Raw genomic sequence first — 25,149 nt, 5'->3', positions numbered from 1 at the left:
TTTATCTCAAGTTTTGCCGCCCTGTGAGCCCATGTGTCGAAGTGTCCTTGGGCGAGACACTGAACCCTAAATTGCTCCTGGTGGTTTTAGGTTGACACCAGTTTTCAGCAGCAGAATGTGTGCATCAGTGTGTCCATGAGTGAATTGAACTGTGACTGTTAAGCACTTTGGGCCTTTGAGGAAGGTAGAAAAGCACGATACAAGAATACACCATTTACCATAAACCCTTTTTGACTCTTTTTGAAAATGATTGATCAAACTTGCTGTTTTTTTCCTGAGCCTACTTGCTTTAAGTCTCATTTTTCAAAATAGCTCAAGAATAAAGTGTGAGTCAGGCAACTACTTACAACAACACTCAACTTGATTAGAGCTGATACTGACTCAGCTATGGGCTCCAACTTGGAAGATTATGAAAATGGTTGCACCTGATTTTGTGACAAAATTCCAGTATTTTTTTTATGTAAAATCTAAGCCCTTTATAATCTTTCGTATCATTTTTGATACATATATTTCTGAGACCAATAATTCATTGGCATGATCCAAACTTTCCCTAAAACCCATGTACTGTATATGTGTATTGGTCTGTTTTTTCTGCCATCCAGTTCATCATCATTCCACTAGGGGCAGTAAAGGGGCTTTTCATGCTCATTTCAAAATGGTCTGCCACCAAACACTTTTGGAGGGAAAAGTTTTGCTATTTTTTAAAGCTTTATGGTGAGAAAAACTCAACTATTGTTGCTCCTTTTTAAATACTTGCTGTTTTGAAAGAATGCAAATTTTGTTGTTAATAGTTAAACAGTTACATCATTTGAAAAATGTGTGTTTCAAATTTGAGAAAGCGGGTAAATGAAGCGCTCAAAAACAAAATCACGTAATGGATCATAATTGATACTATTTATGTTTTACACAAAAAAAGATTTTTAAAAATGTTATTGTGGATTTCATAGAAAACATCTTAATACCAAAAAAAATTCTGTTTTGGGCTTTAAATGCTTTTTAATGCTAAAAATTGTGCAAACTTAGAGAAAATTGCACATATACTAGTTGAGTCTGGTGCTGTCCAACACCTCTATGAAAAATAGGAATCATTAAGTAAAGTAGGCATGCAGATGGAAAGGCGTATCATATTACAGGATGAAATGGTAGCAGGGGAATTGGGGTATCTTTAAAAGCTTTGCCATTATCTCCCATGCTCTGCTCTGGCTCAGTTGCTTTACAGGAGATATTCTCACATGCACGGGAAGCCTTCAACTGACAAGACCACAAAGGGAGCAAACTCTGCCTGAAAAGTGTTTCAATGAAATTACCAAGACAACCCATTTAGATTATGGGAGATAATCTTAACATACTCAATAAATTTTAATGTGAGTCGTGTGGCTTATAAAAGCCTTTCCCCGGAATAATCCGTCTCTGCTTCTTTACCATCTTTCTCTCCAAACCATCATCGCATATAATGAGTAGAGTGTTTATGGAGAGGTTTGAATCCAATTTCTACTTTTTTTGTCAAAATGAGGCATTCCAGCTGGAAATCAGTTCTTGTTTTTTGGTTTTCTTTCTTTTTTAGAGCTTTCGACAATACTGACAAAGTTGTTTGAAGAATCGTGAACTGCCTGTAATCCTTTCATCCATGTGTCTTTCACTCTGAGCTGAATGGATTGGCGCTACACAAACCGTCTTCCCCTGCATGCTTACAGCTTCCGCCTCAGCTCAGGATCTCAGAGTGCTCACAGCCCGGGGAGGAGGGCTGGCTGCGCTCATCTTCTCGTCTATATTCCCATACAGCTGACCTACAGATAAAAGCCAACTTCCAGGACGTCATCCCCTTTTCATGCCTCTTCAGTACCTGTCATTGAACGCACTTGTGTGTGCATGCTGTTAATGTGTGCACTGCGTCAAGATCAGCGCAGGCAGCATGCTTTGTAACAAAAAAAAATGTCGATTGCAGTGTATTTTTCTGCTAGCTCCTTAAGTTCCTTAATGCAGCGTCAATGGATTCAGCACTTAATCTCCAGCTCTCAGTCCACACTCTTTCACCCCTTTGCACTCTGTTTCTCTCCCTTCCTTACATATTCACACCCTAATAATTCCCCTCACCTCCAGTCTCAACTCTGATGACAGCAAACTTCAGTCGCTCTGTTGTGCTTCTGGATAAGGAAAAAGCTGAGGATGTAACCACAGATGTAAGTATGTTCGTGCACAATTTTGCAACCTGCAAAGGTAGAAAAAAAAAACACACACCTGTGTGTGTGTGTGTGTAAGAGGAAAGGATTAAGAAGATTATCTACACATCCTTCTACGTGGTGTCACTGTGGTGCCATCTTCTGGCAAAGAAACACAACTCCTTTCAGTAAATTACAAATGACCTCAAACCTTAATTACTTTAAACCAAAGGAAAAAAAAAACCTCTAAAACTAAATATTGTTGCTATTAAAATGATGTAGTGACAAATGAATATGTTGAAGAAAATGATTCAAAACAGAGCAATTCAAATAACTGCTTTATAGTTTAACATACTGGAAGTATATACGAAAGGCATTAATGTACAACCTTTAGAATCTAGCAGACATCCACACATCCATTACTCTGACACTCACACAGAACTGTTTCATCATTTTCACACAAACATAATGTGCTTATGATATAAAGCTACACCTGATCCAAGCTAAATATGTGTTCAGTTTTTTTTTTTTTTAAAGACCAATAAGTCATCACAGTGAATCCCATTACAGACAAGTCGGTATCACAGACTATCCCATCCCCAAAGTTTGAAGCAACACACTTTGTGACACTATTATCCAGAGTGGAATGAAGTTGGGGATCTGCCAAGGTCTGAGTGGAGGGATAATTCATTCAGCTCTGGCTCACACATGCACACGCACGTACACAATGTCCCTCAACAGGATTCTTCTGTACATACAAATACTGCTGCAGTAACTTTAAATTAAATTACAATAAAAAAGGCACAATTAGGTCATATGTAAAACAGGGTATTGAATTGAGCTTTTGTACATACAAATGATTTTTTTTAATCCTATATAGGTTAAATAACATTACATGTTTATATACAAAGAGAAAATTTTATTTCATATATATACAATCAGTGGTAGTATATCAATACAATGATGCAAATACATTTATTTTGACATTTATGAGTTGTAAATCTGACATCAGAACAAAGAAATGTGACAGAAAACCTTAACTGAAAAAAATATATATATAAGTAGATCTATAAGACCTAAATTAAATTTAGAGTGTCACAAATCCACTCATTAAAACACTATTTACATTAAGGATCACTTTATTAAAGCTCCCAGAGACACATCAGGCTTAGGGGAAAGTGCCCTTTTACACCGGCCTGCCACTGGTGGCACATTATTTACTCTACAAAAGGAGCTGCTGAACAACTGGATTTGGTGTTTATTTCATTCAAGTAATGCCAGGAGACAAGATATTCACAAACGAGCATCTCTGGTGGAAAATGATACAAAGTCACAAAAACAAAAAAAAATAAAACTAAAAAACAAAAAGTGAGAGCAATTTTCCCTTTTTTTCCTGCTTTAAACCTAATTTATTTGCAGTGCAACATGAATGCACCAAAATCCAACTGTTTATTTATATGTAATGTGTGATATATTTGCATGATTGTTAATCGCTGACAACTGAATTTTCCGTTTTGCCCATATATATTTTTGCCAACAAGCACATCTTTCATATTTTTTTTTTTTTTACAGCGAGGACTCAGGATTTTCATGTTTTGCAGAGCGGACGGAATTCCCGTCCTGTATTTAGGAAAAAAGGCTACCCAGATGTGGCATGTGATCACAGTACGTGGTTTAGCATAAGTTTCTAATGCCTAAAAACGTATGCAAAATGGAGTGCAAGCACAAGCAGAGGCTTATCCACAGCATATATTCACTTTAAAGGTAAAGTTATTTTTAACATGACCATTTGGGACAGAGTCGAACGCAGTTCTTCAGGCTGACAGTCAACTTTTTTTTACCAGTTAATATAGTATTTTTTAAATAATGCCCTTACTACTCTACATCATCTTATTTTCGTCATTTAAATTGCATCTGATTTATTTTAGAGTGGACAGTGTGTGGCATTTGCCAATGATTTTAAGTCCTCCATCAAACTGCAAGTGCACCATCAGACCAGCGTCTTCAGCTGCAGATTACAAAGTATGCAAAAGTCCGACTCTGAATGCATCACTGGAGTTAAAGAATACAGCCCCTAATTTTAATGCAGCCCCTCTCCTTTTCCTTGAGGCTCTAAAAGGCTTCAGGGTTGGGGTAATGTTTGAAGACCTTGTAGATCCACTGTGTGTAGAAGGGCACGTTGATGAAGATGCTGGGCTGGTTTGCCCGAGCACAGCCTCTGCCGTGCACACTTACACCGACAATAACTCTGAAGACCCCGTCCTGACAAACAAGAGGGCCGCCGTAATCCCTCTGCAAAGTCAGACAATCACAACACATTTTCAGCCTTAGCAGTTGAGGAAAGACAAATATCGGGCAGCACAATGACAGCAGAACACATAAGTATGGACAGATCCTTTCTAGAGTAAGAACGCGGCGATATTTTGAAATCTGATAAAATGTCCAACTTCTTTATTTACAACAGACTGAAACTAAATCTAAGGATTCCAATAACATATTTGAGTTTCAGTTTAACTGTGGTAAAGTCCTTGGAACACTTCCGTTATCTCAAAGTATGAACGAATTTCCCCCACTATGGAATGAACAACATCAAATTCTTGCCACAGATAAATAGAAGTGTTTTGCAACAGAATACTGTACCTCGCACACTCCCTCATTTTTCCTCCCACCGGCACAGATCTTGGCGTTGGTGATGTGAAGGTTCCCTCTGTGCATTTCTCTGCACCTGTTAGTACTGACAATGGGCAGACTGACTGCTTTCAGTGCATCATCGTGGCCAGTGCCTGAAAGAATGCAAAAAAAAACAGCCTCATTGTAAAAATCAAAGACGTCTAATTTTTCAGCAAATTAATTAGAGATGTAACAATTGTTTGCAGGGCAGATAATCAAGAGAAGCCAAACCGTAGCACAAGCATATTTTCTTTTTTTTAATATAAAACAGATAAGATAAACACATTATTCTAATTCAAATGGAAAATGCATTAAAAACACATTATCGAAAATGAACCAAACTGTGTGCTGCAATGCTGTTTAAAGTGACACCAAACACTAAATCAACTTTATTTGTCTGATTACCTCTAAAAATGGGTATTTAAAGGTGCCGTCTGTTCACATTTTTGACAATCTAAAATAAACTTGTTTAACTCCTAAAATTATAGTCGAAAACTGTATGTGTGCTGCCCCCTACAGGCTGAAACGAGGTATTACAGTTGAATTTTGTGATTGGTCAACTGGTGTGAGTCCCATGTCATTTCAGAAGTTTTACATCATAAGGTTATACAGCTCCAGTATGATATTTATAGTCTGATTCTGTAACGGTTATCATGTTAGCTTTAGCATGGCTCGTAGGTGTTTTGCCTTCGGTTGTCAAAAATCTTAATTTTCTGGTGGACTTGGAAGTTAGGTAACAGTAGTTGAACTGTAATTGGTATTGAATCCGGCGAAGTCTGTCCTGCTGATGGGATTTGTAATGAACGTTTCACTCGAGAGTGTTAGCTTAATACGTTATTAATGCTAGCATCAGTTTACCACTAAAAAACATGGGTCTCCTTCGGTCTGGATCATGACCGTCTGCCTAGAGAAAGGGTGGAGAAGAAAAATCCTCAACCTCCTCAGAAAGTTTTGTGGAGAAACTGGCATCCCTTAACTCTGTATCATGTTCCATATTGAAGACGAAAAGTGACTAACCGCACTGTCAATCACAGATCCTAACCACACCTCCCCTGCTCACTCCGCCCCCTTTTTTTTTTTTGCATTTTTCAAATCTGGGTTGAGAGTGGAGTCCGCCTTAAACTGCCCTGTTGTGTTACCCTTTAAGACTATATTTAAACAATAGCCATAGCAAAGGTAGAATGTGTTGTACCTTTGGTCTCGCCCCATCCATACATTTTGCAAACTGTTCCCTCTGGGATGGAGCATCCAGCCACGGGCAGCTGGATCGTATGGACGTTGTCTGCAGGAAGGGCAGGTCTGCACATGTTCAACAAACACATCAAAGTACAAATATATCATCAACATCACACAAAATAGAAATAGATACATCAAACCATCCTTTAAAAAAAACTTTTTTTTCCCCAGACACTCACTTAGAGAGTCTTAAAAGGGCTAAGCTGGAGTTGTCGGGCCCACATATCACATGAGCTATGCTGACTTCCTGTCTCTTGGACAAGTCAGAAGCACCCTCTCGAATGTCAGAGGATCCCAGCCACACCCGATATTCACTGAGGTCTGGGACACTGTAGAGACACGAGAGGGAATAGCTCCACATGAATCAAAGAGAATACAGCATATATGACATGGAAATATGCACTGAGAGTTCAAAGTTTGGGCAAAAAAGAACAAAAAAAGTAATATTAACAGTGAGCATCGAAATTACCAGGAGGAGAAGCACTGTCGGTCAGTTAGTACCCATTCTTCTCGTATCAGGGAACCGCCGCACCAGTGAACGGACCTGGAAAAAATACAAAATATGGGCGATATCAGAAAGGAGAGAAAGATGGTGAACAGTTAGTGGATGCTCCACATTTAACATGTAGCATTTGGGTGTTTAAAACATTAATGCACACATCGGTTTTCACTGAAAACTTAAAAAAAAGAATAATTTTGATCTAAATGAAGTTCAAGATGAATAAAATATTCTGTTTTTCTCACTGAAAAGTACCTGAAAGGTATTGATGGAAAAAGTGTCATACCCTTTTTGTATGCTGACCATCCAGCTTCCGTCTGAAATTCCAACAGGTCCTCCTCCTACAATCCTTGTTGTCTTATGGACGAAACACCCCAATGAGGGTAACCCATCTGGAAATGCAAATATTAGGTTTCAGGTCCTCCTTTATACATAAATATGGATTAAAACATGCTGTTTATGCTGATCCATTCTTTGCACAGCAACTGAACAAGACACGCTAGGGATGCTTAATGATCCACAAAAGTGATTATTATTTGTACATATTATGGTGATAAGATCAGCAGCTTAGTTCTGTTTTCTAATGGATATAATCCCCCCCAAATGTGAGCTAAAAATGGAACGAATGTCTGCTTAACGGCGTAATGTCCCACAACACATACCATGACAGCTGAACAGAAAAAGGACACTATCAAAAAAAAAAGAAAGAAAAGGACTAGAAGCTATCAAAGACCGATCAGCAGCTTAGCCAGTTGTGAAGAGACATTCACTCACCCTGTGGAATTGTGCTCTGTGAAGCATCACCTGCAGAACAAAAAGAAGAAAGGTAAATCCGATCAGTTTAGCAGCTGATAAAAAGCTACAACGACGTAAAAACAACAACATGCGTGAATTCAACGCGTTTTCTCTCAATGCATCTGCATATGCTTACATGGTTTTATACTGCAGTAGTCCCAAGAAATGGCAGAATTGTTGGTGTAACACCAAGGACCATGTTTGTCCCCATCAGGATTTCTGCAGTAGTTTCCCTCCAATCCTGCCTTCACCATACCCCGTTCACCACTGGACAAACAAAAAAAAAACGAAAACAAATTGTTACATTGTATTCTATGAAGTCATCACAAATAACTCCTTCAAATGAATAGGTTTGCCCTTTTTAAAGGAAGCATGGCTTGTTTAATAGAGTACACCTATTAATAAAGGCTACAATTAATTAGGCAGGATATGATCTTGACAGTCCACAGCTGTTAAAGTCTGGATTATTACATGATTCACAAATTCACCGAGACACTAGTAATGTCAACATTTACAAATCATTCTGACCAGAACATTTTGTCACAAAACTTTGAAATATATATTTCTTAAGGAGTTGAATAAAAACATGTCAAGCAGAAGTGAGACATGAGAGAGGAATTTCAAATCAGTGACAAAGAGGTTCAGTATGTGTTTATATGCCTTTTATTTCCTCTAACCCTGACCTTTAACCTCTGAGTAGGGGTGAAGTATGGGAGCTGCGAGGCTTTGAAGTGTTCTTTAAAGGGGGGTAGGAGTCAGAGGTGAGGAGTAAAGTGTGCATCCTTCTACTAAAGTTTTACTGGCAGTCATTACTGCGTTTGGCTATCATCTTTTTTACAACTTGATAGGGGGGAGGGGGACTCATTGTTCCCACATAAACACTGTTTCTCCTTAGAACAAAGATTCAGTCGAACCAAAGAATGCAATTTAGATATATAGCTGCAGGAAAAAAAATGTGTGAACCCTGTGTCTATTTTGTACAGAAATTGGGTTACTCCCCAAGGGTTCACATACTTTTTCTTGCAAACGTATCTCCTATGCAATAGATTTGCTCAAAATCTAATTATAAAAAACACAATTTGAGCTTATAAAATTTCAATGTTCAATATAAAAGGGTTTACTTTGATTATTTTAAGTTGTCACAAAGCTTTCATACATGTTTATGTTGAAGTGCGAGTGATCCAACCTCTGTTTTGAGCAGACACACTGATCTGTACAGTTTTTTTTTTCTTTCTTTCAGGGAGGTAGCGTTGTGACTAACATCTGCTTTTCACATCTTACGTTTGGAAAAGTTATTAGGCTAGAAAGGTAGCAGAGATCCAGAAGACTGACCTGTTGTGGTCTCTCCAGGGAGCACAGGGCAGGTTTGATCTCGTCCTTGACTGCTGTCCTTTGTAATTCTCTCCAAGGCTTTCATAGCATTCTAGATTCAAACACAAAAAAGCAAAATCACATGAGACAGGCTTTTTACACACATCCAAAGAACACATCATTTGTCATTCTTTCATCGTTTAGACATAGGAAATGTACATAAAGCTGGCCTGTAAGGCTTTATTTCTGCTCTTAAATAAAACTGATATGAACTTGTGGACTAACTTCTTAGATGTTGAAGTACCTTATGGCCAAATCCATTTTATTGTACTGAATATTTGTTGAGTTTTCTATTTTGCATCGTCAGAATTCATGTACAGCATTAGCTCCTTATTTGCAAATACACAGACAAACAATGTATTTCAAAAATTTCATTTCAGAGTATTTTATTGTGTTTACTTGATCTTGTTGTTATTTTGTTCCTAATTCTTTTTAGATTCACTATTGTTGGCAGAACCCTGACTAAGCTTTAAAATATAATTTAATATAAACTGAGGCCAGGCTAGTTTGTAGATCATCCTAATGGAACCAGAACAGTTGTAAATAGTTCTGATTGGACACAAGATGCTTTCTAATAGCTTTTTAAAATAAACTTGTCTAGACTGAATGCCAGGACTTTTCACGTATTTGTTTGCTGTAGCTGGAGCTTATGTGTCATGTAGCATCTGATTTTCAGTCATCAGGAGCTGTAAACAGTTTTTTTTTTTTGATTGACAAATATTTTGTTCAATTAAGCAACCAAAAAGACACAAGATTTTACTAAAATATAAAAAAATGATGTGATATTTTTGTAGAATAATTTTTTTATATTATGAATTACAAGGATCATATTTGTGGCCATGGTTACTTTATTTTGGAATTTTAACTACCTGAATTATTAAATAGAATAAATGCGCATCATTAAAACTGTAATAGCTGAAAAGAGAACATAGACAGTTTAGCAGCATTAAGGTTTGCAGTCACTATGCCTGAAAGTGGATAAGTAGCCGTTTTCAATTCAACATGTTAATGTTTTTTCAATAAACTTCATCAATTTCTCTGTTGTTCTTTAATTTTCATGAAATATGGTTTAAAATAACCACAATTTAAGTTACTGCATCATGGTTTCGGCAGGATTTGGCGTGGGCAAAATATGCAACACAAAATAAGTCATCCATAATAATGCCTTAGAAAAACACGGGTCATAAATAAGTAACTGAAGCTATCTGTCATCCAGCATTTCATTTTTATTGTGGGAATAAATTCAACCCTTGAGGGAAAACCACAACATAACCTCAGCATGGATTTAAATTCTCAGTCTAAGGACTCACAGCCTCAGAGAAACATCCAGAAAATCCTTAGGGAAATTTCAGTTTGTGCAATCAGGCATACACATATGCAACGCTCCTCTTTTAAATCTTTTTGCTGCCCAAGAAGGAATCTGAAGCAAAACTAATCCAACAATTCTGTCTTTCTTTTTCTAGTGAGAGTTGACAACTCTGAACTGTTGTCAGAATGTATTTATGCGAGACATGCTGGTCAGTCTTTCCCACAATCCTGTGGTGGTACACCATTTGACAAGGATTGAGATCAGGCAGTTAAAAACTCAACATGGTAATAAGATCTTGTCTGAACTCCACAGTTTTCAAAGGACAAGCATGTCAAATACACTAAAGATAGACTAAAATAATAGTTTGAGGTTTGCAATCTCTCACCATTGACAGGCCTGTTTTGGGCGCCGCATTGAGGGATGTTGGTGCAGAACATTGTCCGGACTCTTGGGTCTGTAGTGAAGCACCATGGGAAATCCTGGCCATCGGGGTTCCTGCAGTAGTTCTCTCTCAGGTCCCTTGAGGTCACAGATAAAGTCATCTTGTAATCTGTTCAGATGTAACTGAAGAGTTGGGATCATTGACTATATATAGAGAGGTGGACTGAGTGATTATACAAATAGGAAGTACCCACTGGTCCCTAAAACCTATAGACTTCTATTGAGAAATAGACAGCTATTATTTTTTAAATGTATTTGTCAGAATAGCCATTCTTGCTCCACTACATTTTTTTTTATCATATTCTTGCTAATCCGATTTTTTTGTACTTATATTTGTTGTTATAAAAGTTATAAACTGACCAATCAGATTCCTCCTTGACTAAAACCGTGGACGTCTGGTTCCAACATGGCGATGGACATATTATGTAAAAAAGACGACTGAATACACTTAATTAAGCTGGAACCAGAAGTAAGTAATTTTCTTTAGGTGACATCACACTTGCTCTGTCCAGCTCTCTATATACAGTCAAGGGTTGGGATCAGAGTTAGATACTCACTTGCATCTGTACGCGTCAGGTATGAAAGAGTGGTTATGGGGATACTGGGAGTCCCAGCGCTGACAGGTGAGTCCAGTGGGTGTTACGTCTACCGCCCCTCTGTAACCCTCTCCTTTGCCTTGGAAGCACTCAGTTGTTTCCACCATGTTGCTTTCTGGAGGTGTCTCTGTAACAGAAAATGAGACACACGAGTGAGTCATAATGAAGGATGAGTTTTTAATTATGTTACACAAATGAAAAAAAAGGTCTTTAAAATATGTAAACAGCATCTGTTAAGCTTTGATTGTTTCAGCTTTCCAAATGTATAGTTGTTGGCATTCAAGCTCCTCAAATTTGAATATGCAGTGTTTTGATTAAATGTAATCTCAACAAATACTCAAATGAATTCCTACTCTGCATAACTAATTTCTCTAATGCAATTTTGTTTTTTCATAATGTCTCATTTAGATTACTTTGGACTATTTAGGTTTCTAATCTCTACATTTCATTAGTCCTTTTCATTAAGGATTTTGATCTTAATGTGTTTTTACTTTTGAATGAATTACAGACGTAAAACTAAAACATGCCACATGAGGTGAGTGGGTTGAGAAAATTTTTATTTTTTTTTTCATATTTTAATTTAAACAGACAATTTTGCATTAAAGTCCCGATGCAGAGCTATTACAGAACCACGTTTTAAACGATGAAAAGATTTCAACAAGATTTCAAAACTTAAATATACTTATATGTTCACTGACCTATGTCTTTTTTTCACCAGCACAAGGAGATATATTACACATTACAAAATAAAGAAAATAGAAATGATTGCTAGATTCAACTGTGCTCCCACAGAATGTCTTAGATCTACTTGATCTGGAAAAGGAAATAAATGTCAAACATCTTACAAAAATACCCTAAAGGGTGTTTTGAAAAATAGCAAAAGAAAAATTCACACTCTAAAATACAAGAAGGGGTTAAAACCTGACTCTCTGAGACAAACAAACAAAAAACAAAATTTGAATAAAATTTATATTCAGACACTTTGAATTATAAGGATATTGGGAAAAGGTTATATACAAAAAGATAATTCAGAGGAATTTCAAGTATTTTCTTTATTTTTCTTTTTGTTGATTGTTTAGTTTTTGTTTTTATCATTCAGCTTTGGTTACTTTTACCAACCATTTGATGCTTTTTTTGTATTACAAAAAGATATATTTGGTTAAAACAGTTTGGTTTTGTTAAATGGGGCAGAAATACTAAGTTTTATTATTTTCTGCCCACTTTTATTTTCACCAAAGTCAAGAATATTATGTAATTCATTGTTGTGTGCTATTAAAATGAAACAATAATGAATAAAATAAATAATTTGAAACTCTTGAAACACCAAAAATATTTCTCTTACATTTGTGATACACACAAGTTGTTAGGATTACAAAAGGAAAACTAAATTAAGTGTGAATGTTTCCTTTTCCTTCTAGACATAACACTTTGAAAATTATAACTTAGTCAGGATCTTTCTGATTATTGTTACACAATTGTTATTGGACAAAAACCTTAAATAAAACCCAAATGTTTTACATTTTTTTATATTTTTATATTAGGACAATATAATGTTGCATCCTTTATCTTAGATGTCTTCAATGTTTAGAGATTACTTTTTGAAGAAATATTTTTTAGGGGATTAGGTTTTTTCTTTTGGACACAATAAAGAGCCCTACTCCTCAGTCTGAAAATGCAAACCCACAGCTGTCAACACCAAATGGCTCAGCCTCTAACAGACTATTTTCTCTTGCTGCAGCCAAATTATTTGGCCTAAAGTCCACACTGTGTCATCACCCTCGTGTCTGTGTTAGATCAGTAGGAGCTGCAAACATTCCCTTTCATTTCAAACTCTTCACTCTTCTTGTAGTGGTATTAATTCAAACGCAGTGATGCTTCACTGAGAGAAATTTTCCTGTGGCACTGAAAAAAAACAAAAACGGCTCAACAGCAATGACGTCTTTGTTGTCCACGTTAGAACTCCTTCCATGAGTTTTGAGGACTCTATAACTAGGCTGGCTGCTGAGCTGGAAAAACAAGGCAGGAAGTTTTGCTCTAATTTTCTTCACTCAAAACCACCTCATTACACATAAGTTCATAAACTAGAGCTTTCTGACACAACTGCCTCCAAAAATGATTAAAGCTGCAGAAACTCACATCTCCCAAGCTGTTTTCCCCCTTCACACAATATGTCTGAAAATAGAAATTTGCTACTTTGACAGTGAACAAAAGACGGCCTTGTCAGTGGAACATTTCTCTGTCTCTTGCTCCGTCCTCTCTGCCTTGTTTCGATTAAGCCTAACTGGGTCGTAAACTTGGTCTGTTACCAAACCCCCAAATATCAGAAAGAAAGTGAGCAAAGCATGGTGTGCATAGAGTGGAAGATAGTTTTTCAAAGGGGCCACAGGGAATCACTGGGTCCACATGGATGAGTGCCAGCTAGTAAACATGGTGCCAGGACTGTTGATGATTCCTGCAGGCAAGCGGCCCAGTCACAGACTCAAGAGAAAGAAGCCGAGCCAAACAATATCACCCCTTTCCCTCTGTTTTATGTACTTAAAGACTTCAGAGGCTGTCTTAGTGCATGCTCGCTGATTTCAGGGTCAACTACAAAAAGAGTGTGTTCTGGTTTCCTATAAGTGCAAAGCACAACAACCATCCGTGAGATAATCTTACACACCAATCACATGTGATCTCCTCAGAGTGAGTATGACCCTGATGTTGTGTCTCTCCGTGTTACAGGAGGTTAATGCGGAGCAGTGACTGAGCTCTGTAGTTTGACTACCACACGTAACAGCTGGCATGAAACAATAAGCAGCAGGCCAGTGGCGCGGAGAAAAATAAACACTCTGGCTATTGCTGAAGACATAATAGAACACGGGCCAAACAGTGAAAACTCGGCCTATGTGTGGCAGGAGAATTAGAAAGTTCTAGTGCTTGACTTGGACACAAACACTTTCCATCATACATCGATTTTGGGTTGGCAAGCATGACTAATACTAGCAGATTCAAACAAACACGGGAACACGCTTACCACAGGCTTTGATGTTGCAGTACTCCCAGGGTGTGTTTGGGTCAGTGGTGAAGCACCACGGTCTGTGACGTCCATTTGGGTTCCGACAGTAATTGTCGTCTAGGCCCTTGTCGGGGTACCTGTTAGCAAAACAGAGGAGTAAATGTATGCAGCTTTACAGCAACAGATGAAGAGCACAAAGAAATAACAGCTGAGAGATGAATTATGATGGCTTTCAGCTCTCCATCTGGGAAACTCTTTGGGAGCTTTTGGGAAAAAGAGGATAGTAGGTTTGCGCCACCACAGGTGTTTAACAGTAAAACATCCCAGACTCCCACATCCCTTCGGGCCTGCAGCCTCTAGGTATGCAGCATCAAGCCATGGGATCCTGTCATTACTTTAGCGCTGTGAGCACGCCGAGATCCAGTTCACACAAACAGTGGGATGATTAAGGATGTGTTAACGAGTCCCCAGTAATCCAGACCACCTGCCACCCAACTAGCTGGAACCACTCTGACACAAAAAACAACGCCAACATGCACACACACAGATAAAAACATGTACGGATAACAGATTAAAACGCAGAAATGAGGGGATTTTCCCCCCACACAGATGTTTAAACGTTACAAAGTGGATTCTCGTGGGACTCCGTTTTCAGGGGCTGACTCACTTAATCTGCAGAGTCAGTGGGACGCAAACATGAAACAGTTGTACAAAGGAAAAATTGAAAGGTCAAGTTTGTACATTCCAGTAAATGACTGCATTGGATTTGAGCCACATTTATATGTGTGTGTGTATTTTCACCTCTTTGGGTGGAACAGGTGTTTGTGTGGGTCATCCAGGTCCCACCGTTGGCATTCTTTTCCACTTTCTGTGTGGTCCATAGGTCCTCTATAATCTTCCCCGTTGCACTTCACACACTCAACTACAAAGACATTTAGCAAAGATGTATCAAGATGTTCTCATAAACCTTTAATACCCAAAACAGAAATTACACCAAAAGCTACTTCTTTGGTTGGAGGGGTGTTGTTCTAACACAGCAACAAGCAAACACCCCACAATAAAAAAAAAGCCCCAGCAGAATTACAGGACTGAGCTCTCTTGCTGGGAGGCGACAGAGCTAATCACAGCAGATATCATTATTTTAAAACACTTCACAGAGCTGCCTTTTTGGTGTTATGCTTCCATAAATTAGATAAATGTAAGCAACTGTCACTCTAATGAGCGCAGCGGTCCTTGATGAAGAGGGAGCAGGATTTCTTGCAGGGTGTTCTGCGAACACAGTGAGTAAACAACAAGGTGAACACCAATTAGAAGCAGATGTTTACAAGCTAGCTCATCTCATGAAACAACACTTTTAATGCCACCGGTTGCACATGCGTTTGTGCTTTTACACGCCATGTTTGTGTCCTTGCATGTGTTTCCAATCACTTGATTTCTGGAGAAATCCCTTTGGTCATTTTTGTTTGACAGAGCGCAGGCTTCTTGTCAAAATAAAAGCTCATTATCGACATTGTATAACTTGTGATAACCCAGTGGAAGAAGCTATAAAAGTTCTACAATTGTGTCTTCTGAAAACCCAACCTTGCTTTTTTTTTTTTTTGAAGTGATCGTCTGTCATGCACACTAGAAACAACTCCTCTGACAGCACAAATCCCTCAATAAAAGATAACAGAGGTCATTATCATCTCCTTCTTCCAGGAGAATTCAGCTTTTGACAGTAACATTGTGGGATATAATATAGAGGCTGTCACACTGGGAGAGAGGTTTCCTCTCATCTATAACCACATGGGGATCGCTTCTAATGAGGGTTATCAGTTTTTGCTGAAGTTTCAAAACTCTACAAACTGAAAAAAACTAAAACACACACCTGGAACAAAAAAAAAAGTGCAGCTTGGCTTAAAAACCTGCACACGGTCGCACCGTGAGTTAAAAAAACAGAACTTATTAGTCAAAATCTGTGTTTGCATAACATGCAGCAGCTCATTTCAGATTTAAAAATAGAAAACAATTTACTCTGTGGAATGGCTATTACTTCAAGATGAATGCTCAGATAAATAAATATCTTGAAAAGTCTACGTTTGTGATCCGTCAACCAAATCCCAGAGTTTCTAAAGCAGGGATAGGCAACTCCAGGCCTCGAGGCCCGCATTCCTGCATGTTTTCCAACATACCCTGTTCTGGAAGGTTCTAATTGGTTGGACAAACCTGAACCAGTTAATCAGTCAGGAGTAGGATATCTGGAACTCATGCAGACACTGTGGCCCTCGAGGCCTGGAGTTACATATTCCTGTTCTAAAGGAACTCACCTCCAACCCTGAATGGGAGGAAAAAGACACGTTTGAAGATGAGTGGCCTACCTTCAGAGCACTGCGGTATTCCGCACTCCTGATGTCTGAGGTGGGGTCTAGGATCCGTGGTAAAGCACCATGGACCAACGGTTGAGTTGTCCGGATTGCGGCAGTAGTTTTCTCTGAGGTCGCTCTTCTTGAACCTCTTGGACATGAATCTGTCGAAAGCATAGCAGAAACTTGATAAGGCTGTATCTCAAAATACGCAACACGATACTTTCAATTCCAGGTTTTTAAAAGCTTTTTTGTAACATGAAAGCAAAGAATTCCCACTGTTTGTTTGAACTCTCCTACAAAAAGTATGTAAGAAAGTTTGACTTTCAATAAATAAAGAGAAATAAAAAGGTGATCACCAGCAATGTTGATAGACGAAGTCATGGCCTAAGAGAAAATACATACTAATATATAAAAACAATGAGGGCTTTCCCTTGAGGTCTGTTTTAAATGTAGTATAAACGCACTGACAAATGACTCATATCTTTCCCATCAGGCACGCACATGGCTCCGGTCATCAGTTATGATGACGGAAACTGTGAGAGTCACTTTTGACACGAAGTAGTATTTTTCCAGCAACGATAAAAGGATAGAGTTACAAAAGGCTCTCCGTTCACCAGTGTAAAATGACAGGTGCAAAAGGGGAAATGCCGGAGCTGGATCTGAAAATGACAGGAAATCTTCCACAGATAAAAACCCTATTTGTTCTTGAGTGTGCATGTCATAGCTTTCTATGTCTGCAAGATGACTGATAAAGCATACAAAGTGCCTGGGTTTAATGACCTGATTTGTAGAGGCATAAAGCAGTCTGATAAAGCAGGTTCATTGAAGGTACACATGTAACCTACTGGCTTAGATTCGTCTACCGGTGCGGCGAGTCATTACAAATTCTTTCAAAGTAAATTAGTACTTTATAGAGGAGACAGATTTTTTGGATTAGGATTAAAGGAAGTTAGATTCCAGGTTAAAAAGGGAAAGAAAGAACCTTTGTTTTTCATGATACACCTTGTATCAATATACTTCATTAGAATGTAGTGCTGCCACAAACGATTGTTTTAGTAGTCAACTAATCACCGAATATTTTTTATGATTAGTCGACTAATCGGCTCATGGGCAAACTGGATGGCATCTTAACCATTGGCTTTAAACTAACTAAAAAGTAGATATATAGCATTACCTGCAGTAATGCTAGTGTGAATGCTGTAAGCTGAATTTGGCCGCTGAAGATGCTAGTGCTGATAGTTGAAAATACTAAAATTGATGGCAAAAACACTGAAGTTGATAGCTGAAATCGCTAAAGCTAATAGCCAGCTGAAATATTAGCTGAACTCCAAATTAGCCTAAAGGACTGGAAAAAATCTCAAATTAGCCAAAATAGCTAGCAGCTGAAATATTAGCTAAACTCCAAATTAGCCTAAAAAACCTTAATAAATGTCAAAATAGTAAATAAAAAAAGCTAGAAGAATACCATTATGCTATAATGCTAGTATGAATGCTGTAAGCTGAATTTGGCCGCTGAAAACACAAAAATTTATGGCAAGAAACACTGAAGTTGATAGCTGAAATCGCTAAAGCTAATAGCCGGCTGAAATATTAGCTGAACTCCAAATTAGCCTAAAAAACCTTAATAAGTGTCAAAATAGTAAAAAAAAAAAAGCTAGCAGAATACCATTATAACTTTCAACTTTACTACACTTTGACTCCATATAAAGTAACAACTAATCGACTATTAAGTTAGTCATCGATTATTAAATAGTCGATTAGTTGTCGATTAGTCAACTAATTGTGGCAGCCCTATTAGAATGTAACAATCGACTGTTGTAATGTCTCTTCCTTTTTCTCTATTCTTTTATTCTGTCAGCCCCTGAAGAATAGATATTGTGAGCTGTTTCAAAGTAAAGCCTCCTAATACCTTTTTATTAGATTGCATGCTGCTCTAACACATAACACATGGCTAATAAATTATGTCAGATTGTGTTGTTTTTTTTAAAGGCCATGCTGGTAATTATTTTTCACTAAAACAAAGCCAAATTTTTCGCAGGGATTTTTTACAACCACTGCAAATGTTCTTTCCACAATTCTTTAGTTTTTTTATAAATAGATTATTTTCCTGATATACAGATCAATAAAGTTTTGTTTTTTTTTCCTTTTGGGTGGAAATCAAGTTTAGCCAAAACCTTTATAAAATATATGATTCTAATCCTGGTAAAACACCCACATACTTACACACTCAAACACACACACCAATTGCAGGAAATGATGTGTGACTTTGTAAAGCAGCACAAAGATGTCAGTTCTGATGAATGACTCCTCCCAGGAGCCTAATCAACCACCAATATATCTTACATTCACATACGGAGTTGCCTCCAGCTACCAGCTAATTGCATCTCTCACAAGCCAACATTAATATCAACAAGCAGCTTCTAACGTTATAATGTTTGACAAAGAGGTGAGAAGGACACTGGATTCTTACTTGTGTTCATGTGGAATGAGGGAGGCCCAGGCCTGGCACAGGATCCCGGTAACTGTCACCGACCTTCGACCTCTGTAACTCTGACCTGTCCCTAAGATGCACTCTCGCACATAGTCTGAGATAAAAAGAGGGAATTATTAGGTCAAAGTTATACAGAAACATGGAAATGTGGTGAATTAACAGGTTTATTGTAATGTAGGGGTTATGTTTTTTTGTTTGTTTTGTTTTACACAAATCCTATGCAAAATGATGACGAGAACAGCTGTTGAGCTTAACAAGGCATTACTGAGCTTGACACTGCCAAAAGTCCAATCTGTTTTCCTGATCATCTATCTGAATTCAGCAAAAATGAATTCCACAACCTGCATTTTCCACTCTTGTTATGCCGAGATGAGCTGGAGATTTTCAGTGTTTACACAAACAACACTTAATGAGAGAGAAAATGTACCACAACAGGCTGTGGCCAACACGACAACGGTCCCTGGCTTTCACTCATCACCATCATTACAAACATGAAGTCATAGTGGATGCACTAATCAATAATGTAGCTCCTCAAAGCAAACTGCTCTTGCATTAGAATGGAAACGGGAAAGGACATGCAGGGACAGCAGAGGGCACCTTTCTTTTGATAGAGCTCGTAGTTTGGATTCGGGTGGCTTTGAGCTCCTGGTGCGTTCCTGTCAAATGACAGCCACTGGCATTTCCCATTTGTACGATCATAGTGGAAGGCTCTACAAAAAAGAAAAAAAAAACAGATAAACAGAAGAGTGAGAATAAAACATTTTTTCCAGAAATCAATAGAAAACCTTAGTATTTTACAATTATCATGAATAGTTTTCTGGCATTCTTATAAAAAAAGAACAAACCTGCAGGCGAATGGGAGTCTCCGGTTGCGGCTGCAGGATTTGGCGCACTTGGATATGCTGAGCTTCCTGCTTTTGGTCAGAGGGGCTGAGCCCGGGGAAAGAGTCAGCTGGATGCCCTCAGATTTCTGGTAGTCTTGGAGCGCATTTCTCTTCCCCTCTGATGCACAGAGACACAACATCAGAATCATTCAGAGATCAGACACGTTTCAGCTCAGCTGGTAACCTTTTATGCTCAAAAAGAATTAACATGCATGGATGTTTGCTAAATCCTTAAAAGTAGACATGTTAAATGTGCATATAATCTCATTAGCAAACCCCGCCGGAGGCAAAGTGGTGTTGTAGTGGACTGTCAGTTTTATTTATACCTGTGTCTATGGTGTGTGTCTGTGTTGTGGTCAAATTCAGACCATCAAACCAGCCATGTTTTTCTCTTCCTCCCACTGTTTTCAGCTGGTTTTACTAAAGTGGAGTTGCAGAAAAACATGTTTTTTTCTCTCAATGACAGAAAAGCTAAATGTTTTAGTGATGCTGCTGCATTAAATGAAAGCAGTTAGCTTTTGTAAGTTGACACTTGACTGAGAATCCAAAAGCTTTGAGTTAGTTGATCCATCTTCAAACTGATTGCAGTGCACAAAAAACCCCAAACTTACTTTTTTTTTTTAAATCAAAACTTTTTCCTATAAAAATAAAAAATAAAAAAAAAGATAAGTCATTCATATGCATGGCCATATGTCCAACATATCTCAGGGTTTGTGCCAAGTCAGAAAAAAGCCCTTCATCATCATTCCATTCCTACACTGGAAAAACAAACAGTCTTTTACTGTCTGCAACATTAAACTCCATGCTTTAAGAACAAACGTGTTTTGAAAGGAAATCAGTGATGTAGAGGCCGAAATATCCAACCATGAACAAAAGCCCTTCTGATCTGGAGTTTGACAGCCTGCGCTCTGGAGCCAGTGCATGATCATGGGACAATCCGAGGACGCGCAAATCCAGCTTTCAGTCAAACTTACCGGCACTCTGAACTACCAGGAGTCCGAACATCAGCTTGTATATCCACATGATCTGGCTTTACAAGAGCAGTGTGTTATAAACGCGGCGCTGCGCTGCCTTCACTGCAACTAGGAGATGTGGCTTTCACCGCCGCGCAAATGATGCGTCTCCTCTATTTACCGAGCCTCCCCCCTCCCATCCTGCCTCCCGTCAGCTCTTCCTCCTCCTCCTCCTCCTCTTCTTCTTCTCCTCTTGTTGTTCTTCTCTTATCTGTTTTCTCCTCTTTTTTAAACTTTTCATCCACACATGCACTCTTTATTACCAGAACTTGGCGAACAATGTTAAAAAAAACGGAAAGTTGTCGCAGTTAATACCTTTAACTCTCTAGGAAAGAGCCTCGTGTTTGTGATGTAACTGCACTGAGTGGATTTGTTCATGATTGTTTGCTGATAACAATTAGATCATTTAATTAAGGAGGGACTAAAGTCTAAAATTATTTATTTAAAGATATTTTGTAGATAAATCAATGTAACAATTATCTAATGATTAAAACAATCAGCCTGATAGTATTGTTGATTAATTGAGTCATCACTTTGGCTTTGTTACTTTTTTACTCTTTTTTTTTTTGGTGTCTTATTTTTTTCAAACATTGCAATGATAATTTCCCCCCCCCCAAAAAAGGAAAAAAAAAAAAAAAAAAACAGTTATAAGCATATTTTTTGTTGGTTTTGTTCACGTTTTGGCATTGAAGTTCTCACCATGGTTCCAAATTCCTTACTCCATACTCACATTAAAGTCCATTGCACTAGAAATTTCCCAGAAGTCTTTGCGGAAAAACAAGTGTGCATCGATGCTCTCTACAAAATGTGTTTAAATGTAATTTTTTATAAACCATTAACCTTTTCATAATTAGAAAACAGTAGAGTCATAAATAGACGTTGTGAAATGTTTGTATTTATTCGATTTTTACTTCGTGACATCGTTGACTGACTAATCAAATGCCTCAGTATAAGCATGTGGTGCCGACTGGCCCCACCTCAAAAGTTTCATTGACAGATTCTCACAAATTTGAACAAGCTGGAACAAACTAATTCATGATTGGCAACAGAAGTTTCTCGAAAAAACGTGACTCAGAGCGACTCGGACTTATCACTGTCAACAGGTTGCAATATGGTGATAGATGTATCAGGAAGTGAGGGAGAAGATTCTGGTCTCCATTTTCTATGGATGACTTCAACACCTTGCTTTGTCCAGTAATATGTATATATTTAATGTCCATGTTATTGAAACACCCGGGTTTTTCGCAATGACTTCTGGGAAATTTCTAATGCACTTTATTTTAAAAAAGTAAATTCGCACAGCAGTGGCAAATGGCAGACACACTATACAGTGCGTAGTGAAGCAATTTGGACATACCCTATGACTCTTCTGGGGTCTCTCCAGCTTGAAAGGTCTTTCCTAAAAGCCCACTTTGGCTTAAGCTCATTGGGAAGCTTGGTTTCCCACGCACCAGTCCTACTACTCCCAGCAAACTGAGCCTTCCAACCACTTTGAAAGCATATTTATTTATAGTTGTCAAATTAAAAAAATTCTAACATGCTCTATTGCCTGGATGTCACCTTCCAGTGTTTTAAAGACTTGTTTCTTAGATCATGTTGCTGCTTTACACTCATAACTGCAGCATAACCAGTTTGAAGGGCTGGATAATGAGCGATGACAAGCACCCACATACACAGAGACACTTTAAAGTTCCTGAAATCACAGTTATTACAGATGCAACACGGCAAATTAGAAGAGTTTTAGGAGGAAATGATATAGATCCAGAAGCGCGTGTCCATCCCACTCAGCCACACTGCAGACTTCCGCTCAAGCTCCACAGTGTCCGCTGGATTATTATTTCTTATCCATAACCACATGTCTACTTCTAACAGATATTGGCAGCTATTTGTGAGTGACGGGAAACTCATTAGGGACATGGTGGTCCTGCCTGTATGTGTGTGTACTTTACATTTTCCTTCTTTTCCAGATAAGAAGCAAACTCAGTGGCCAGGGGTAGGAAGGAGGACACGACATACCCATCCATCTCTATTTATAGTTATGACAGCATGAGATAACAATAAACGTCTGGTTTGTTTTGCTTCATTTCTAATGCAGCAGACAATCGACGCGGCTGCAGCCCTCCAATAACAACCTCATGGAAAGCACAGTAATGAGATAGTGTGTTATCAAATTGCATCGCAGAGATTTACAGCTCTGCAGATATTCCTGGAAGCTTCTTTACACTCACTCCATGAGTGCAAAACAAAACAGAAGAATAGAAGAATAAATACGTAGGAGGACACAGGCTCCATCAATAACTTCTCTGGTTTGGTGAGTAATGCTTCTGGGGCTTCCTGGGAGGACTACATCCTTTGCAATAATAAACAGTTTGCAGTGAGTCAGATACTTTCACTGAAGCAAAGCATAAGTCTCATATTCCTTTAATCCTTCAGTCTATCCTCATTTACACAAACACACTGTGAAACCACACGCGCTGCCTCATGCGGCGCAAACATGCACTCAGACGCCTTGTTATTGTGAGCGTTCTGCATAAACGCACCGACAAATTCTTGTGGCTCACGCAGAGGACTGGTCAAGCTCTTACTGACTCCTCCAGCAGGATTCCAGTGGGTGTTCTCACTGTGTTCAAGACGCTCCTGCCTGGAGATGAAAACTGGAGAGACCCGCCGCCTGGCTCATGAGCGTGCCGTCACATCTGTGGCTGGTTATTGCCAGAAACTTCATATCTAGTATGAGCTGGAAAGAGAGTTCAATAAGAGATGAAGATGATATGAAGAATTAGAAAACTGCAGGGAGAGTTGATGAAGCGCAGCTCGAGACAATGGATTTTCTATATCAAGGAGGACTGCAATGCACAACAGGGCTCCAATGGCCGGCCTATTTATGTGCATATTTGTGAGGTGTGTGGAGTTTTAATAGGCCTTCTATGGATTTGTCTGAGACCCTTCTTAATCTGCGGCAAATGAGAACTTCTTTGGGACCACAGCAATAAATTTCTTGAGATTATATGCTATTTTAATACATTGAAGACCCACTCCAATGGGAAATGTGGTGTTTTTAGCATGTTCTTGCTGTGTTTTTCCCAACATGGAGGACATAAATAAAAATAATTAAGCTTAAAATGTATTTCTGCATGTTTATTTATTAAAATTGTCGTAAATTAAGAGCAGACAAAAATATGATTTGAAAAAGCTTGTCGTTACGTAGAATCTATTAACCCTTTAACACCTAACCCTCAAAACGTTTTTTTTTTTGTTGCTATTTTTGACTATGAAAGGGTCAGAAAATCTTCTACAAATGTGTGATTTTTGCCCCTTTTCCTAGAAGACATTGAATTTTCAATATCTATCATCATTTTGCAGTTTATTCTGTTTCATAATAGTGTTAAAACAATCTAAAATGTAAAAAAACCACAAAATTGAAATGTAATTTTTAGAGTTTTTAGTGAGAAAAACAGTGCAAATGAACATAAACAACAGGTTTGATTGCTAAAAGTTGCAATTTGTCCAGTATCAAACTTTACAAAAACATGTATTTATCTTTCTCTCTAAATGTGCAAAAAACAGTGCATGAAATGTAAAATATCTACAGGTGTTTTGGACAACAGAGGGCAATTCTGTCCTCTTTAGCTCCTCAAAGGCCTTGGTGATGCTGCCAATGAGATTACTGTAATTACATAACATTGACAAGAAAGTGCAATGCCTTAGCTTTCAGAAACCGTTAGAATTTTTCAAACAGAGCAAACCGTTTAGGAATTACCGTAATTCAAAGAGTGCTTGTACAAATGTGTCGCGGGTGACACGTTCTGTGTAAAAGGGTTAAGCACCATGCTCCGCTTCATTCCGATGCATCCTTTTGCAGACAACAATCTCCATTTTCCTTGGTTGAGTTGGCATCTAAGCTTAAAAATGTACGGCTGATAGCTTCAATAATACTAGCCATTTTTGTTGCCCCGCTAATACTAAGTTGGGCTTTTGAGGGGCTGTAAGCTAGTGAGTGAAATTGTAAACAAAGGGATCATGGGAAATGAGGTCAGGCTTACTCTACTACTCTACACCACCAGTACTGCTAATTTCTGATGAACTCGTGCTGCTCTAGGAATTATTGTGGAAAAAGACACATTTTTTGTTTTAAGCTTGGCAAAAAATGGCATAATCATAGTTAAAAATGTGCTTTTTAATAGACCAAAATGATTAGAGTGTAACCTGAAAGGGAAAAAGCAAAGAGGATGAAAGAAAATTAAATGTCAGAGTACAGACAGTCAGGTATTTGGGTTCAATAAGACAATAAGAAGGGGTAGAGTCGGTCTGTGTATTTGTATGCGTAGTGTGTGGTGGGGGTGTG

At 38.3% G+C, this 25,149-nt stretch overlaps 1 protein-coding gene across 1 annotated transcript; it reads right to left on the bottom strand.

The window, feature by feature from the left end:
• Positions 1-2,484: 2,484 nt before the first annotated feature.
• LOC112152912 (hepatocyte growth factor) lies at positions 2,485-21,759 on the bottom strand. Its single transcript, XM_024282769.2, has 18 exons — positions 20,766-21,759; positions 19,753-19,909; positions 19,505-19,617; positions 18,887-19,001; positions 16,429-16,577; positions 14,873-14,993; positions 14,090-14,208; positions 11,038-11,203; positions 10,425-10,558; positions 8,692-8,782; positions 7,496-7,626; positions 7,339-7,368; positions 6,851-6,956; positions 6,535-6,609; positions 6,245-6,394; positions 6,022-6,128; positions 4,800-4,942; positions 2,485-4,451 (listed from the first exon to the last, which is right to left on the bottom strand). Exons 1-18 carry the CDS (start codon positions 20,812-20,814, stop codon positions 4,272-4,274), a joined length of 2,136 nt encoding a protein of 711 aa, XP_024138537.1. The 5' UTR covers positions 20,815-21,759; the 3' UTR covers positions 2,485-4,271.
• Between the last annotated feature and the right edge of the window lie 3,390 nt (positions 21,760-25,149).

Source organism: Oryzias melastigma, linkage group LG6 (genome assembly GCF_002922805.2).
Source record: "Oryzias melastigma strain HK-1 linkage group LG6, ASM292280v2, whole genome shotgun sequence".
Classification (NCBI taxonomy): domain Eukaryota; kingdom Metazoa; phylum Chordata; class Actinopteri; order Beloniformes; family Adrianichthyidae; genus Oryzias; species Oryzias melastigma.
Note: the sequence above shows the minus strand (reverse complement) of the source record. Positions and strands in the feature narration are given on the sequence as shown.

Bases quoted from the DNA above. Each gene is read 5' to 3' on its own strand.
- LOC112152912 (XM_024282769.2), bottom strand. From the start codon at position 20,814: ATGTGGATATACAAGCTGATGTTCGGACTCCTGGTAGTTCAGAGTGCC. The intron at 6,957-7,338 runs GTGAGTGAATGT...TTGCATTTCCAG, and splicing joins ACAGAGCACAATTCCACAGG to ATGGGTTACCCTCATTGGGG. The intron at 4,452-4,799 runs GTACAGTATTCT...CTGACTTTGCAG, and splicing joins AAAATGAGGGAGTGTGCGAG to AGGGATTACGGCGGCCCTCT.